Source organism: Saimiri boliviensis, chromosome 14, assembly GCF_048565385.1.
Source record: "Saimiri boliviensis isolate mSaiBol1 chromosome 14, mSaiBol1.pri, whole genome shotgun sequence".
Taxonomy (NCBI): domain Eukaryota; kingdom Metazoa; phylum Chordata; class Mammalia; order Primates; family Cebidae; genus Saimiri; species Saimiri boliviensis.
The window spans coordinates 7,808,806-7,824,354 of record NC_133462.1 but is presented as its reverse complement, the minus strand read 5'-3'; the positions used below and the strand labels follow the sequence as shown (position 1 = coordinate 7,824,354).

Below are 15,549 nucleotides of genomic sequence, written 5' to 3'. Positions count from 1 at the left end.
CCTCTGGGAAACACTGGTGTCCGTGAAGAGGGCACCTTTGGGGCACCGTCTCAGGGAAGGTACTCAGGGTCAGGCAGAAGACAAAGAGGGTGCCTGGGGAGGGTCTGGTTCCCTGGAATTACAGACAGGCTGGCCTATCTTGGAAGTTCTAGCGTCAAGGGAACCGGGGCTGGACAAGTCTGTTAGGGCTTTGGGGATGGCGGGGAAAGGCCTGAGGATTTGGGGGTGTCCAGGAAATGTCAGTTGTGGGAAGATTTTTGGAGCATCCCAAAGGCTGAATTTGAGCTGAAAAGAGCTGGGTCAAGTCTTGGAGGTTTGAGAAGTGCTGGGATGCAGCCCAAGGAATTTGGTGAGGGTGTCTGGGGTGGCGGGAGTGTGGGGGGAGGGCGATTCGGGGAGCCTCTGTGCAGAGGTTAAGTCGCAGGAGCGTGTGGGGATTGGGGAATGTGAGGTGCCAGGGTCAGTCTCAGAATTCTGGGTGCAGGTCTCATGTCCTGGGAATGGAGGGGGATAGTTGAGGAATTTCGTGTGCTAGGGCCAGATCATCCCAGGAACCCTGGGATAGGAGGTCTGAGTCCATGCAGCAAGAATAGAGGCGAGCAGGTCCTGGGGGAAGGGGCAGATGAGAGGGTGAAATTCACCAGAGGAATCGTCCTAAAGGCTGAGGGAGCAGGTCCGAAGCCTGCCCGCCTCCCTCCATCAGCTCAACTCCAATCTGGGGCCTGGGTAACTGTTCCTCCTTCCCCTCTGTTGCTTCTAGTTCTGGGTTTGTTTCCCCCTAATCAACACACAGGGTTGGTGGTCCTCCTGGGGTGAAGGATGGGAAGGCTGGAGACCTGAAAGGTCAGCCCGACCCCTGGGAGGTGCCAGCCCCCTTCCCAGAGTGCCTGCCCCTCAAACCCACACTTGCAGCCCCTGGCGGCTTATTGCTGAGGTGGACTTGGAGTGGGGAGGCTCCAGGTTAGGGAAGGCATGCAGCGTGCGGGGGAGGTGCCCCAAGATGTAACTGGCTTAATTTGGACCTATTTACACAAGTTGATGGGAGGGGTATGTCCTATGGCTCATGGAGACCTGAGAAGGCTTTTTTTTGGGGGGGGAGAGTTGGGGGGACAGGCTGTGGCCCCCTCGCTCCATCCTGGTGGGGCCCAGGTTGGGGGTGAGGGGCCCGGGGGTGTCTGCTGGCATCGTCATCTCGGTTGCATATTATTAATGACTTTTTGATTTTTTTAAAAAACCCTTTTCCCCACCCCCCACCCCCAGCTCCTTTGACCTTCTTCCCGGTCACCCCCGAGTCCCCCCACAGGGGGGAGGGGAGCGCTAGAGGATGGAGGGCAGGGTCGGGGGCGCGCGGCGGGCGGCCCGGGGAGAGCCAGGGGGGGTGGCAAGGGGCGCGAGACGCAGGGACACCCCGCTCAGGCCCGCGATGCTGCTCAGGCTGCGGGATTTCTCGTAACCTGGGGGGTGGGGAGGTGTGAGGAACAGGGGGGACGCACAAAGATGGGGGTGCAGGGAAGGGTCCGACAGAGAGACCCAAGGCAGGGAGAAAGAGACAGACAGAGAAAGAAATGGATGGAGAAGACAAGAGAGACCCAGAGACAAGGCAAGAGAGAGAGGGTAAGAGACAGAGAGACAGGCGGGCAGACAGAGACACGAGAGGGCAGACAAGAGACAAAGACGGACAGAGGTGGACCGAGGAGATAGAGAGAGAAAGTGAACAAATCGGGGAGTCAGTCAACATCGACGAGAAAGGCGGAGACATGGGGAGGGGAGAGACTCTGGATTAGGAGGCAGGTTGGTGCCCACCGAGCCTCCCCCGCCCCATCCCCACGGCAGTCCGCCCCACTTCCCTCCTCCACTGGTCCCCTCATCTGAGGCAAAAGGTTGGGGGCAGCACGGCGGGATGGTGGGCAGCAGGGGCGTGGGGAGGGGCTGCGTGGAATGCATGTGGGAGCAGCCAGCAGAGAGGGCAGGGAACGGTGTGACCGAGGCGGGGCTGGGGGCTGACCTAGTTTTAGGGAAAGAGGGCAGGCAGGGGGTGGGGTCTGCGAGGGGGCTGAGTGGAGTGAAGCTGGCAGTGCCCTTGGGGAATCAGAGGAGCACTCCAAGAGCCGTGGGGGGAAGGGGAAGGGAGGCTCCTCCGGAAGATTCTAAGGCGGGGGGAGGACGGGGGAGGTCTGGGGAGAGAGACCACTTTAAAGGGTCCAAGAAGGCTCTGAGCTTCTGATGGGTGCCGAAAAGCTCGCACCGCATCTTATAGCTAATGGGACTCAAGATCCAGCAGCAGCGGGTGTGTTTTCTACAAAGCCCAGGGCTGCCAGCACGGTTCTGCAGCCCCCACAGGGAGTTTTGTGGCTTTTCCAGGCCACACTAAGGGGACTATCTGGACAAAGGTGTCTTGACCGTAGGAGAGAGGGCTTGGGGGGAGATTTGAAGCCCGGTGTCTTGGGAACACCCCCACCCAGCCATTCCCAATTGCTAACCTGGGGGGAAGGGGCAGGGGGGGACCGAGGGTCTCGCGAGGTCTCAGGCGGTGACAAGAGCTGGGGACAGAAATACACAGAGTCATGGCGGGGAGGGAGGATGGTCAGGGGAAACCCCCCAACACAGCCTCACTGTTGGGGGGATGGAGAAACTCCACCGGCATCTCTTCCTCCTCTCAGGTGTTTTCCGGGGGAGGGGAGCAGTGAAATGGGGGGCGGCTGAGACATCAAATATGGAGGGAGCTTCCGGGGTGGCTAGGGGAGGGAGAGGGGAGAGAGTGCGGGGGAGGAGGAGTGGGAGCCAGTGATCCTGTGAGGCAGATGTAAGAGGGAGGAGCATGGGTGGAGGGGCCTAGAGGTCAGGCGGGCCTTGGGAGGGCCATGGGGACAATAGAGAGGGAAGAAGACAGGCTTGGTGGCTCACACCTGTAATCCCAGCACTCTGGGAGGCTGAGGCAGGGGGAGCACTTGAATCCAGGAGTTTGAGACCAGTCTGGCCAAGATGGCAAAACCCCTGTCTCTACTAAAAATACAAAAATTAGCAGGGCATGGTGGCGAGCACATGTAATTCCAGCCATTCTGGAGGCTAAGGCAGGAGAATCGCTTGAACCCAGGAGGCAGAGGCTGCAGTGAGCCGAGACCGTGCCACTGCGCTCCAGCCTGGACGACAGAGCGAGACCCCATCTCAAAAACAAAACCATTGGGAAGGGAAGGTCGCGGTGGGAGAGGCTCTTGGGGGAAGGAGCATCGGGAGAATAGGCCAAAGGGGTCTTGTGGGAGCTGGGGTTGTGGAAGAGCAGGGAAGAGGCTGGGGACGGATGGAGGGGGAAGGACCCAGGGAACAGGAGGAGACACTTCAGCCAACCCCATCAGCTCCAGCCATGATTTGAGTTCAATGAATGGATTCTGGCATCAGAGGCAAGAGAAGCAGGGACCTCCCCCACCCAGCCACCGCAACCCCAATCCTCCCTCACCCTTAAGCCCACACCCTCCCCACGCCCTCTTCCCCTCAATCCCACAGGGGGCCCTCCAGACCTGGGGGTGGGGAACAGAGGGAAGTAAAGGACTGGGAGTGGGTGCAAGCGGCAGGGCGGGGAAGGGTTAGACAGGAGCAGGGAGGGGAGTGGGCGGATGAGATGGAAATGGACAGTGACGGGGGCGGGGGGGGGGTGTAAAAAGGAGAGGTGGCGGGAATGGAAGCCAGAGGAGCCAGACAGTCCCCGCTCTGGACTAGGAGCCCGGGCTCTCGCCCAGCGTGCTCTGTGGCCTGGGGGGGTGGGTTGGCAGTGAAGCACAGGGCCTTGGATGATGCCATCCCTGGAAGCTCCCCAAGTTCCCCCATGGCATCTCCTTAGGCTGTGGGCAGGCATTCTTGAGGATGCATCTGCATTTCTAGAACCGATTGTTGAATGAAAGCGTGGACCCCATACCTTCCTGTGGCTTCCACTCACATTTAAAATAAAGTCTTGCCTCCTCACTACGGCCACAGAACCCATCCTGATCTTCCTCCCCGACTTCGGCAGCCCTCTGCCCTTGGCCCCTGGGATCGGCCTCACCTCGCTCCTTGCTGTCCCTTTAACAAGCCACACTCTTCCCCCCCACCCCAGGCAGCTCAGGGCCTGTCCACCTGCCGCCTGCCTGGCCCTTTTCACCCTTCAGGTTCTGTGTCACCTCCTCAAAAACTCCTTTTCTTCCCCAGAGGCAGGGTCCCACTGTCCACCCAGGCTGGGGCACCGTGGCACAACTGTGGCTCAGTGCAGCCTCCCAAACCCCTGCGCTCAGACGATCCTCCACCACGCCTCCCAAGTAGCTGGGTCTACAGGCCTGCACCACCACACCTAAGTCTTGTTGTTGTTGAGAAAATAGGTATTGCTAAGTTGCCCAGGCTGGTCTCAAACTGCTAGGTTACTCCCAATTTGGCCTCCCAAAGTGCTGGAGTTATAGGTGGCAGCCACTGTGTCCAGCCAGACCTCTTTAACTGAAGTGGCCAGACTAATAATCTTGTTCTTTTTACCTTTATCTTCATTGCTTTTGCCCTTCCTTCCTTCCTCTTTTCTTTTCTTTTCTTTTTTGAGGGGACTGTCGCTGTCTGTCACCCAGGCTGGAGTGCAGTGGCACAATCTCGGCTCACTGCAACTTCTTCTGCCTCCTGGGTTCAAGCGATTCTCCTGCCTCAGCCTCCTCAGTAGCTGGGACTACAGGTGCCCACGACCACACCCGGCTAATTTTTGTATTTTTAGTAGCGATGGGTTTTTACCATGTTGGCCAGGCTGGTCTCGAACTCCTGACCTCAAGTGATCTGCCCTCCTCTACCTCCCAGAGTGCTGAGATTACAGGCGTGAGCCACTGCACCCAGCCTCAATTGTTTGTTTTCTGCTTCCTCCTACGAGGGACTGGAAACTTTTCCTGTAAAAGGTCAGATAGTAAATCTCTTTGGCTATGGGGGCTGTACAGTCTCTGTCCCAATTATTCCACGCTGCTGTTGTGGCTCAACATGGTCGTGTTCCAGTAAAGCTTTATTTACAAAAACAGACAGCTGAAAGATCAGGCCCTCAGACTGGAGTTAGTCTGCTGATCCCTGCTCTAGATTGTAAACCATAATGGCAGATTCATGATTTGTTTAATCCCAAATCTACAGTGCCTGGAACTATGTTCTCAAGAATCAGTTGTGGCCAGGGGTGGTGGCTCATGCCTGTAATCCTAGCTCTTTGGGAGGCCGAGGCAGGAGGATCGCTTGAGCCCAGGAGTTCAAGACCGACCTGGCCAACATAGCAAGACCCCATCACTTGAACCCAGGAGGTGGAGGTTGCAGTGAGCCGAGATTGTGCCGTGGCACTCCCGCCTGGGTGACACAGCAAGGCTCTGTCTCAAAAAAAGGAAAAGAATCAGTTGCCAAGACTGAATGAATGGATTGAATACATGAATGAAAGAAGCTAGGAGTTGGCTCGGGTTGTTAGGAGGATTAAAGAATATATGTTAAATTCCTAGCACGTGGTATAAGTACTTAGTGATGTTTGCTGAATGATTCATCTACTAAATAGCACCCCCTCACTTCTGCATGGCCGGCAGCCCCCGGCCTGTCCCTCCTCTTCCCTGACCCCCGACTCTCTCTGCCTCACCCCTTCCTCTCCATCCCCACATCCCTGGCCTCAGCTTAGGCTTCCACCTGCCACCTCAGCCTCTTCTCCAGCCTCCTGACTTCCAGCCTCCCACCTCCAGTCCATCTTCACAAGACTCCAGCTGCCCCTCCCAGCTTACCTGCCTCCTCCCCAGCCCCCTAGACAAGGCTGCAGCCTCTCAGCCTCGCCCTGGCTTCATCTGACCTGAGAATCCCACTCCCTCCAGGGTCTAGTCTCCTAGGCGCTGTCCTGCAGTTCCCTCCAACCATTCCTGGATGGGATCACTTCCTGTGTGTGTGGCCAGGACTCCTGGTCAACCTTAGGGTCCCACTGCAGATATCGACTCTTCCCTGATGCCCACCCCCGACCCCTGGGAGTTTCTAGTGTTCCTCTTACTGCCTGTGCTCCCTCCGTTTTAGCATGTATCTCCTCAAACAATGACTTTCTAGGTCCATGTCTGCCTCCTGCTCCAAAGTGGAAGCTCCTGGGGTGTTGGATGTTGTTCACAGTTGAACTCCCCATGGCCAGCACCTGGGGCACATGGGTGCTGTCTAAGCACTGGCTGAATTCACAGGGGGATGGACGGGTGGCTGAACCTTTCTCTTTCCATCCTGCACCCAGAAGGGTTCTGGGCATGCCCCCTGCTTTCCTGATTGAATTTTTAAAAACCCTAGGGCCAAGGAGGGAGGCAGAGATGTTGATGGGGGTGAGGATGGGGTCAGTCGTGAGGGCAGGCGCCGTGTGGGAGGCAGGGTTGGGTTAGTTCAGGGGTTAGTGAGGAGCAGGGTGAGTCCTGGGTAGGTGGGTGTGGGGTCAGTGTCAAGAGCTGGAGATTAAGTGGGTACAGCTGTTTGCAGTGAGGGGGATGGAGTCGCGGTCAGTGGGGGCTGCATGTTCTCAGAGGGGTTAGTCAGGCAGGAGTGGGGAGTCTGGGAGTGGGGGGATCAGAGGAGGGGGGCTACTTACCCCGGGGGGAGGGGGTTCGTCCACTAGGGGGATATCCAGGCCGCAGCGTTGGCGTTGAAATCGGGCAAGAAGCTTGGGGGGCCTGGCTTACGCCAGTCTTGGGGGGGCAGTGGGGGAGCACCAGTGGCTGGGGGTGGGGGAAGAGGCCAGAGGGTTCGGGGGAATGGACATGGAATAAAGACAGGTGAGGGGTCAGTGGTGAGGAAACTTGGGGCAGGGGTATGGGAAGATCTGGGAGGGAGGCGGTTTGGGGCCAAGGGAGGGGGGAAGGGAAGTCCAGCGCCTCCTCCCCCATCACCCTCTCCTCCCTCCTCTGGGCAGGGGAGAGAGAGGGAGGGTCCCGGGGGGCCAGTGGGAGGACATCTCACCTTTTCGGATGGAGCCATCAGGGGAAGGGGCATAGTCGGTGAGGAGGAAGCAGGCTCGGTCCCGGCTGTAGCGGCCACGGCTTCCAGGCGTGATGGGGCTCTTGTCCTCTGGGGACATGGCGGGCTGGTCAATGGCTGGGCAGTCCTCGTGGGCAAGTGCAGCTGCTGCCGGATCCCCATTGGGGCGAGGATCTGCTCCCAAGGGTGTCAAACAGAGACAAAGGCGAGAGTGAGGTGCGGTGAATACGTGGAGGGGCAAGATGGTCTGCAAGGAGCTGATGCTGGGAGCGCTGGAGGACGTTCGGCTTTGGAAGTGGAGATTCAGGGGCCGGGTGATGAGAAGGAGTGGCCAGGACGGTGGGGAGGGGGGCACAGCTGGGAGAGGGTATCAAGAGGGCACGGCTGGGGGGGGTCATCATAGGCGAGGGTGTTGAGTGCTGGGAAGGTCGATTGTAGTCAGGAAGGGTGGTCTGGACAGGGAGGTGGACGGAGGCTGGTGGCGCGGGGAGGTAGTGAGAACTGGGACGTGGTGGTGGTGCCAGATGTGGGGTTCCAGGAAGAGCAGGACTGCGGTGCAGTGCTGTTTAAAGATATGATCTGGAGCTGGGCACAGTGACTCATGCGTGTAATCGCAGCACTTTGGGAGGCCGAAGTGGGAGGACTGCTTGAGGCCATGAGTTCGAGACCAGCCCTGGCAACATAAAATCCTGTCTCTATTTCAACCTGAGGAAGCTGACAGGAAAAAAAAAAGAAGAAAAAAAAATCCCGTCTCTACAAAAGGTAGAAAAATTAGCTGGGGACAGTGGTACACGCCTGTAGTCTCAGCTACTTGGGAGACTGAGGCAGGAGGATCACTTGAACCTGGGAGGTCAGCCTGCAGTGAGCCATGGTGGCACCACAGCTCCATATAGATAGATAGCTCCATATGATGGAGTGAGACCCTGTCTAAAAAAAGAAAAAAGGTGCTGGACGCAGTGGCTCGCACCTGTAATCCTACCGCTTTGGAAGACTGAGGCCGGCCGATCACTTGAGCTCAGGAGTTCGAGACCAGCCTGACTGACATGGTGAAACCCTGTCTCTACCAAAAATACAAAAATTAGCCAGGCATGGTGGCATGCACCTGTAGTCCCAGCTACTCGGGAGGCCGAGGTCGGAGGACTGCTTGAACCTGGGAGGCAGGGGCTGTAGTGAGCCGAGATGGTACCACTGCACTCCAGCTTGGGAGAAGAGAGACTTCATCTCTGGGGTGGGGTGGGGGAGGGAAAACAAGAGCTGGCTGGGGATGAAGCGAGTTGGGTGCTGGGCAGAGGGTGAGGCCGTGTTGCAGGGTGGTTGGCTGAACTTTGGGGGACTTGGCTGGGGTAGGGGTAGGGGTAGGAGGTGGAGGGTTGGCTGGGGAGGATGCGGCAGGCTAGGAAGTGGCTGTTGAGGGAGGAGTGCTGGGCTCTGGGAAGGGCCCTATGGGGACGGGCTGGGGAAGGTGAGAGATGGGAGGTGGGGGTCCCCTAGGCTCTGACTCCAGCTATTTTTAATTGGTGTGAAACTGGGTCAGCGGCTGAGGGAGCAAGACGGGGGCCAGGTGGCCCAGCTCCCTTTCTTGACCTACTTAAGGTGGGGCGATGCAGGGGGGCCACCAGCCTCTCCCTCCTCCCAGACTCCCCCAGTGGGAGGAACACACACAGAGGCACAGGCAGCTTTCTTATCCCCTCTTCTCTCTCCCGCCTTCCTCTGAGCAACACCTCTCCGCGTCTCTCTCCGGGACCTTCCCAGGCTGCCCGCAGCAAAGCCCACTGGCCGGCCCTGGTTTCCATTCTGCCCTGAGGGCTCTGCCCTGGCCTGACTCTCTATTCTGGTCTGTTCGCCTCAGGCTCACTGTCGTTAGAACCCAAACTCTGGGCCGCTGACCAAAAATCTGCATCCAATCTCTTTCTCTGGTCTCCATGACAATCTCGGCAGACCCTATCTCCTTCAGTCTCTCTTCCCTCAGGGCTGTCACCGGATGCTCAGCACCGTCCCTGGGGCTCTGTCTCGGGTCTGCCTGTGATTTGTGCCAGCCCCACTCTCCTTCTCCGGGTCCCTCTCACTGTATGGCTGAGGACGCTGCCTCGGCCTCGCTGGCCCTTCTGAATACCTTGCAAATCTGCTTCTCCCCAAAACTCCTTCCCACGAAACCTGTCTCTGTGTGACTATCTGTGCCTCCTTGGCCCGAGCTCCTGCTGTTGGTTTTTGCTCCCTCGTATCTTCGATGCTGACCACTCGAGGCTCTCTGACCCTCGGAGCTACCTCCCCACTCCTCCCCGGGTCTCCACCGGTGCCCCCCACCCCTGACGCCCAGGCTCACCTGCCCGGTTGATCTCAATCACCTCCTCCTGAGCCAACGGGCAAGGCTCGCCAGGGGCCGGCAGAGGAGGCAGCCCCGTGATCCCCAACCCACCCGCTCCCCCCCTGAGCAGCCCGGGGTGCGTGTGGGGCCCCGTTGGGTAGGCCCCGGCCACAGTCACCCCCATGGAAGGCGGGGTGATGGGTGGCGGCGGGCTGATGCCGCCGCTGCCGTGGTTCGGGTGGGGCGGGGGTGGCGGGGGTGGGTCAGGCTTGCAGTAGTTGGGTGAGCCCGGCTGCGGGGGGCGGGGGATATGTTTGTTCTTCTTCTTGGGCAGCTTCTGCTTGGCCATGGCCAGCGAATAGTACATGCCAAAGTTGTTGACAATGACGGGCACGGGCATGGCGATGGTCAGCACCCCCGCCAGGGCACACAGCGCCCCGACCAGCATCCCCGACCACGTCTTGGGGTACATGTCTCCATAGCCCAGGGTCGTCATGGTGACCACGGCCCACCAGAAGCCAATGGGGATGTTCTTGAAGTAGGTGTGGTTGGAGCCCAGGATGTCATCGGGGTCAGCGCCAATGCGCTCCGCGTAGTAAATCATGGTGGCGAAGATGAGCACCCCCAAGGCCAGGAAGATGATGAGCAGCAGAAACTCATTGGTGCTGGCACGGAGCGTGTGTCCCAGCACGCGCAGCCCTACGAAGTGCCGGGTCAGCTTGAAGATGCGCAGGATGCGGACAAAGCGGACCACCCGCAGGAAGCCCAGCACGTCTTTGGCGGCCTTGGAGCTGAGGCCCGAGAGGCCCACCTCGAGATAGAAGGGCAGGATGGCCACACAGTCGATGATGTTGAGACTGCTTTTAAGAAACTCCACCTTGTCCGGGCAGAAGGTGATGCGCATGAGGAACTCGAAGGTGAACCAGACCACACACACTCCCTCCACGTAGGTCAGGAATGGCTCCGTCTCCACCTCCACGTTGGTGATGTTCTCCGGCGGCGCCCCGGGGATTGGGGAGGCCTGGGTCACCGTCTTGTTGCTGATATGGATGAAGCCCTCGTGGGTTTCCAGGCAGAAGGTGGTGATGGAGATGAGGATGAAGAAGAGGGAGGCGAAGGCCACATACTGCGGGGCAGGGCGGGAGAAAGAGGGAGAGGTGGTCTAGGCATCGGGTTGGCCATAACCTCCAGAAGACCCTTCTGATGCTCCCTTCCCCAGCCTCCTGCGCCCAAAGTCTGGGTAAAATCCAGGTGTCCCGCCTGTGGCTCCATGGATTCCAGAATCCCACCTAGATCTGGAGATTTTAGAACTAGATAGAATCTCTCCTCTACAACTAGCAAAAGGGAAGAGAAAGGAACAGAGGCAGTTGGGAAAGAGCTGGCCCCAGCAGACACAGCAGATGGGCAGCTTCTTTCCTTGGAAACATTTCTGGCCCCTTGCTGTTTCCTAGACCACCTCCCCCCCAACCTCCTGTTTCCTGTGTCCTATTTCAGGGCTCCCCAGCAGGGTCCACAGGTTCTATAGGACGGAGGCCACGGGGTTTAAGATCACACACCCTGTGTGTTCCAGAGGCTTTGGGGCTCAACTTGGAGTTGAGTGCAGGGGAAAGGGAGAAGGTGGGCAGGGAGGCAGAATCATGAAGTGGTTAAGAGTCAGAGAGCCTGGTTTGAATCTGGCTTTTAACCTGTCAAAATTGGGCCAAGAAATTGAGCTTTGTGAACCAGAAGTTTTTAGTGGGACTGTTGTGAGGATTAAATTAGATGAGCGTAAGGACCTGGCTCCAAACACAGTGCTTGGAGCAGTGCCTGGAACACAGAAGATCTGAGCTGTTGTTAGGGTATGGAGACAGCAGTTAGTTGGAGGGTAAGGTCAAGGCCTCACCCAGAGAGGACAGGGCAGGGGTGGTGCCACAGAGGGGAGCAGGGGGTCCGGGCCCCTAAGAGGAGAAGGGGTTGAAGGGTTAACCCTGCAAAAAGGGAAGAGGAGAGTCAGGCAGGGTTTAGAGCCCTGCAGAGGAAGGGAGAGTCACTGGTCTGGACCTTGTGGGAGAGAGCAGAGCCAGGGCCAAAGAGAGGTTTGGGCATTTGCCAAAGGTGCAGAGGATGAAGGGTGAAGGGTCCTGAGCCATTTCAAGATGGGGGATGACCAGAGTCCTGCCACACCGTGATGTGGGTTTTGATGAAGGCCTAGTAAGAGGGAGCGGGGTCAGGGTCTTGGGGAAGGAAAGCAATAAGCCAGGCCCCTAGAAACGCCACGGGCTTTATCAAATACGCAGAGGGGTGGGAGGGGAGAGGAGTGCATTGGAGAGGGAAGGAAGACAGGTGTTAGAGTAAAGAGAAGGATTTAATCCTATGAGTAGAGCAGGAGGGGAGGGCATGGGGAGCTCTGCATCTAATCAGGAGTGCAGAGCACAGAGAGGCCACTGTCGGACTACAGAGAGGACCTTGGACTTTGTGGTGGGCCAGAGGTCAGCAGTGTCCCTCTGTGCACCCACCTTCCTCCACAGGGGTTGGGGCGTGGGCTCTGGGCTTGACTTTACTGAGGTGCAGAGCGAGGAAGCAGCGGTTGGGGAGTTTCAGGGCCACAGAGAGGACCCTGGACCTCGGGGTGGGCTGGGGGCCAGCGCAGGTCCTCTCTGCACTCCCCCCACCCCCACCTTCACGTCTCTGCAGTGGTTTAAGAGGCCAGAGGCCTCCGCAGAGCGCATGCCTAGTTCCTCCCCGCCCCCTCCGAACTGGGCGCGCGGCGTTGCTGCGGCACCGCAGTGGGGGCGGGCCGGCCGGGCCGGGGGGCGGGGCGCACGACGGCCAGCACCGCGGACAGCTCCCCCGCCGCAGTGCGCAGCCGCAGCGGCTCGGGGCCCTCTTAACCCCTTCCGGGCCGGAGCCTAGTATACAACGCGCAGCCGCAGTGTTGCTGCTTTCCGGCGGGAGGCCTCGGGCCAGAAGCCTGATTAACTCCTTCCCTCCCAGGGCACAGGGAAAGGTGGGCACCCGCCGCAGTGCGCAGCTGCAGAGGCTGGACGGCGTCGGGCTGGTTTAACTCCTTACCCCAAGGTGGCTCAAAAGCAGAAGGGGTAGGAGGGCTTGGAGTCCCTGTAAGAAGGAAAGGAGTGATTACGGGGAAGGGGGCGGGGGCAGGGGGCTGTAGGATCGGACCCTCCAGTTTGCTTTGGCTTCAGCTCCCAACTCTCTCAAGCCATCTCACTGGGAGACTGGTAAGGGCTCGGCACACCGTGAACACCCAAAACACATTTGTAGAGTAAATGAATGACCTGCGTAGCTGTCCCGAACCTTGATCATCACTGAAGAACTCTACCTTCAACCCGCCTCTCACCTCAGCACCCTTCAAGGGGGTCACAGGAAAGAAGGGCGCCCCAGGCCGTGGGGGAAGGAGCCTCTCAGTGTCTTGAGGAGGCATCTAGGGCCATGTCCCTTCCGCACCTCCTCTTCCCCACCTCCCCCCATCCAACCCGAAATCTCGCCAACTCAGCGCTTTCTGGGGACCAAACTTTATGCGGTGGTTCCAGGCGCCCCCCTCCCTCCCCCGGCGCGAATGCGGCACTGCGGCTCCGCGTCCTTCCCGGCTCAGGACGCGGCACGGTGGGGGGAGGGGGCCAAGACCTGCTCCCCTGGGTGTTTGAGTCCCCAGGAGCCTAGGAGGGGGTCCCGGAATCGCTCTTATTTTCCCCATTTCCAATTGCCCTCATTTTGCACTGCCCCTCTCTTTTCCACCACATTCTCCCTCCAGAGTCTCCGGGACAGGGAGGAAGTTAGTAGGAGGAAGAGGTTCAGGAGAGAACCCAGGGGGAGGGTAGTCATTTTAGCCTAGGAAGTTATGGATGTTTGAGGAAAGTTTTCTGGGAGCGCTGGAGAGAGCTTTGGGGAAAATCTGGAATTTGGAGAGAGAGAGAGAAGGCTCTTTAGTTCACTTTGATGGAGGGGGACAGGCTGAGAGGCTGGGTTCTGGGTTTTGCACAGTGGGGGTTCTAGAAAAGAAGAGGGCAGGTGGAAGGAATACCAAGGCAAGGGAGAAATACTTGGAAGCTATTCTGAAGTGAAAGTTTTGGGGCTGATGACTTGACGGGTGTCCCAGGGTTTGAGGTTAGAAAAAGTTCCAGAGCAGGGAGGCAAGTCACTTAGGCTAGGAAAGAGGCTGTGGGGGCTTTGGAGTGGGGGGAGTCGCAGGGGTAGAGAGTGGCCTGTGCAGTTAAAATGATGACGGGGAGAAGCTGTAAGGATCTATGGAAGAGGAAGAGCAATACTGGAGGACATATGAGGGTTCTGGAGAGGAAAGGCATATGATGGGGGCATGGGATGCTTCTGGAGACACTGAGGAGGAGTGTGAAAGGCTTGGGGGAGGTCTGGAGCTTTATGGGGAAAGTCCTTGGGATGGGAGTTGGCGTGGAGGTTGCAAGAAGAATGTTGAACACAGAGTGAAGACAAGGGGCCCAAAGGTTCCGGCAGACTCAGTGCTGCAGCGAGGGGGAGGTGAAAATGTCCAGGCAAGAGCAAGCGGAGGTTCAGGGGGGTCAGAAGGCTATGAGGTTGGGGTGGGTGGGGGGCTTGATGAGACTCTGAGAGCAGAAGAGGGGTGGAAAAAATAATCAGGAGATTCAAACTTGGAGAGCGAGGTGTTCTGGGAGAGGGGCCACGGGGTGAATCAGGGAGACGCTGGGAGAGACTGAGAGTTGAAGAGGGGGCCCCGGAGAGTCTGGAGAAAGCGAGGAAAGTGGAGGACCGTGTTCACAGGGCCTAGGACACTTTGAGGGCTGAGACGAGATGTCTTCTGAGGGGTTGGGGAAGGTCCAAGAAACCGAGGGCTGGACAGTGGCCAAGAGTAGTCAGAAGAGGTTTGGAGGGGCCCAGGAGAGGTGAGGGTTGGGGAGGGTCAGAGGGGCCCAGGAGAGGTGGGGATGGGGTTGTTCAGAGAAGCACGAGAGATTCACGGTCTGGAGGACGTGTCTAAGGGTCTAGGGTGGCTTGGAGAGCCGGGGTGAGGTTTAGAGGGGTCTGGAAGAGCCTGAAGGTTGCAGATTGGTCTTTAGAGTATCTGGGGGAATCACTGTTAGAGGGGGGTGTGTTCGGAGGAGCCCAGGAGTCTCGATTGGGGAAGAAGCTTCTAGGAGACCCAGAGGGGTGGGGCTGGGGCGCTCCTGGGAGTCTAGGGGCGTCTGGAGAGACGGGGGTGGGGTGGATGGGGGTCCCGAGAGCGCGCTCACCCTGGCAGCCCGCGACGAGTAGGGGTCCTCGAAGAGCGCCCACACGCGGGGCTGCCAGCGGCGCCACCACGTGCCGCCCGCGCCGCCCGCGCCCCCTGGCGGCCCCCCGGCGCCGCCGCCCGCGTCCTGGAAGCAGAGGCGCTTGAGTTCGCCGCCCGCTCCGTCCAGGCCGCCGCCGCCCGCGCCCGCCTCGTCGTCCAGGCCTCCGTCGTGGGCGCCCGCGGCGTTGGCGGCGTTGGCGGCGCCCGCGGGGTCGGGCGCCTCGAAGGAGTCGAGCGCCTCCTCGGCGTCGCGGTGCTGCCGGTAGGTCATCCAGCAGCAGGCCTCTACGTCGGTCTCGTCGATGCCCCAGAAGCCGAGCTCCTCCTCAAACAGGGGCCCGCACACGTCGGCCGGGCAGTGCAGCTTGCCGGTGCGGTAGTAGTTGAGCACGTAGGCGAAGACACCCGGGTGCCGGTCGAAGAAGAACTCGTCGGCGCCCGGGTCGTAGTCGAAACGCGCCGCCGCCTCGGGCTCCGTCAGGCCGGCCAGCCGCGTCCCCGGCAGGGTGCGCAGCGTCGAGCGGTACGTCTCATGGCGCACGCCGCCCACGTTGATCACGATCTTGCCGCTGTCGCCACCGCCGCCGCCGTGCCGCCCCATGGCCGCCGCCGGCAGCCCGGGGCATGGCTCGGCGCGCCGGCCCCCGGGCCCGCGGGGTGCCGGGGGGCCCGCCGGGGACGCGGCGGGGCCGGGCTGCGCAGGCTGCTGCTGCTGCGGCGGCAGCGGTGGCGGCGGCGGGGACTCTGGCGGCTGCGGCGGTGGCGCCGGCTGCTGCTTGCTGGCCCCCTGGCGCCCGCGGAAGGATGAGACGCAGACTGAGCTCAGCATTGGACGGTGGGCGGGGCAGGAGGGGCGGGGACGCAGGGGGCGGGGACGCAGGGAGAGAGGCCGACGGGATTGGGTGGGAGGAGGGGCGAGGAGGAGGAGGCGTGGCTTCTGGGAGAGAACTCCAACCGATTTGGCTGGGGGAGGTGGGGCGGGGCTGTGGCCGGGAGGAACGGGGCGGGGACTCTAACGCGACCCAGCTGG

The 15,549-nt window shown here is 59.8% G+C and overlaps 1 protein-coding gene across 4 annotated transcripts; it reads right to left on the bottom strand.

Annotated features, from left to right (window-relative positions):
• Positions 1-1,237: 1,237 nt before the first annotated feature.
• KCNC3 (potassium voltage-gated channel subfamily C member 3) lies at positions 1,238-15,363 on the bottom strand. Of its 4 annotated transcripts, none has more exons than XM_039466435.2 (5): positions 14,479-15,363; positions 9,275-10,382; positions 6,934-7,125; positions 2,481-2,540; positions 1,371-1,454 (listed from the first exon to the last, which is right to left on the bottom strand). In XM_039466435.2, exons 1-4 carry the CDS (start codon positions 15,346-15,348, stop codon positions 2,524-2,526), a joined length of 2,187 nt encoding a protein of 728 aa, XP_039322369.1. In that variant the 5' UTR covers positions 15,349-15,363; the 3' UTR covers positions 1,371-1,454; positions 2,481-2,523. The 4 variants fall into 4 exon arrangements, with proteins under 4 accessions (XP_010349493.2, XP_039322369.1, XP_074242142.1 ...); XM_074386041.1 differs by lacking the exon at positions 2,481-2,540 and adding an exon at positions 6,566-6,692 and having other exon boundaries at positions 1,373-1,454; XM_039466434.2 differs by lacking the exon at positions 1,371-1,454 and adding an exon at positions 6,566-6,692 and having other exon boundaries at positions 2,480-2,540.
• Between the last annotated feature and the right edge of the window lie 186 nt (positions 15,364-15,549).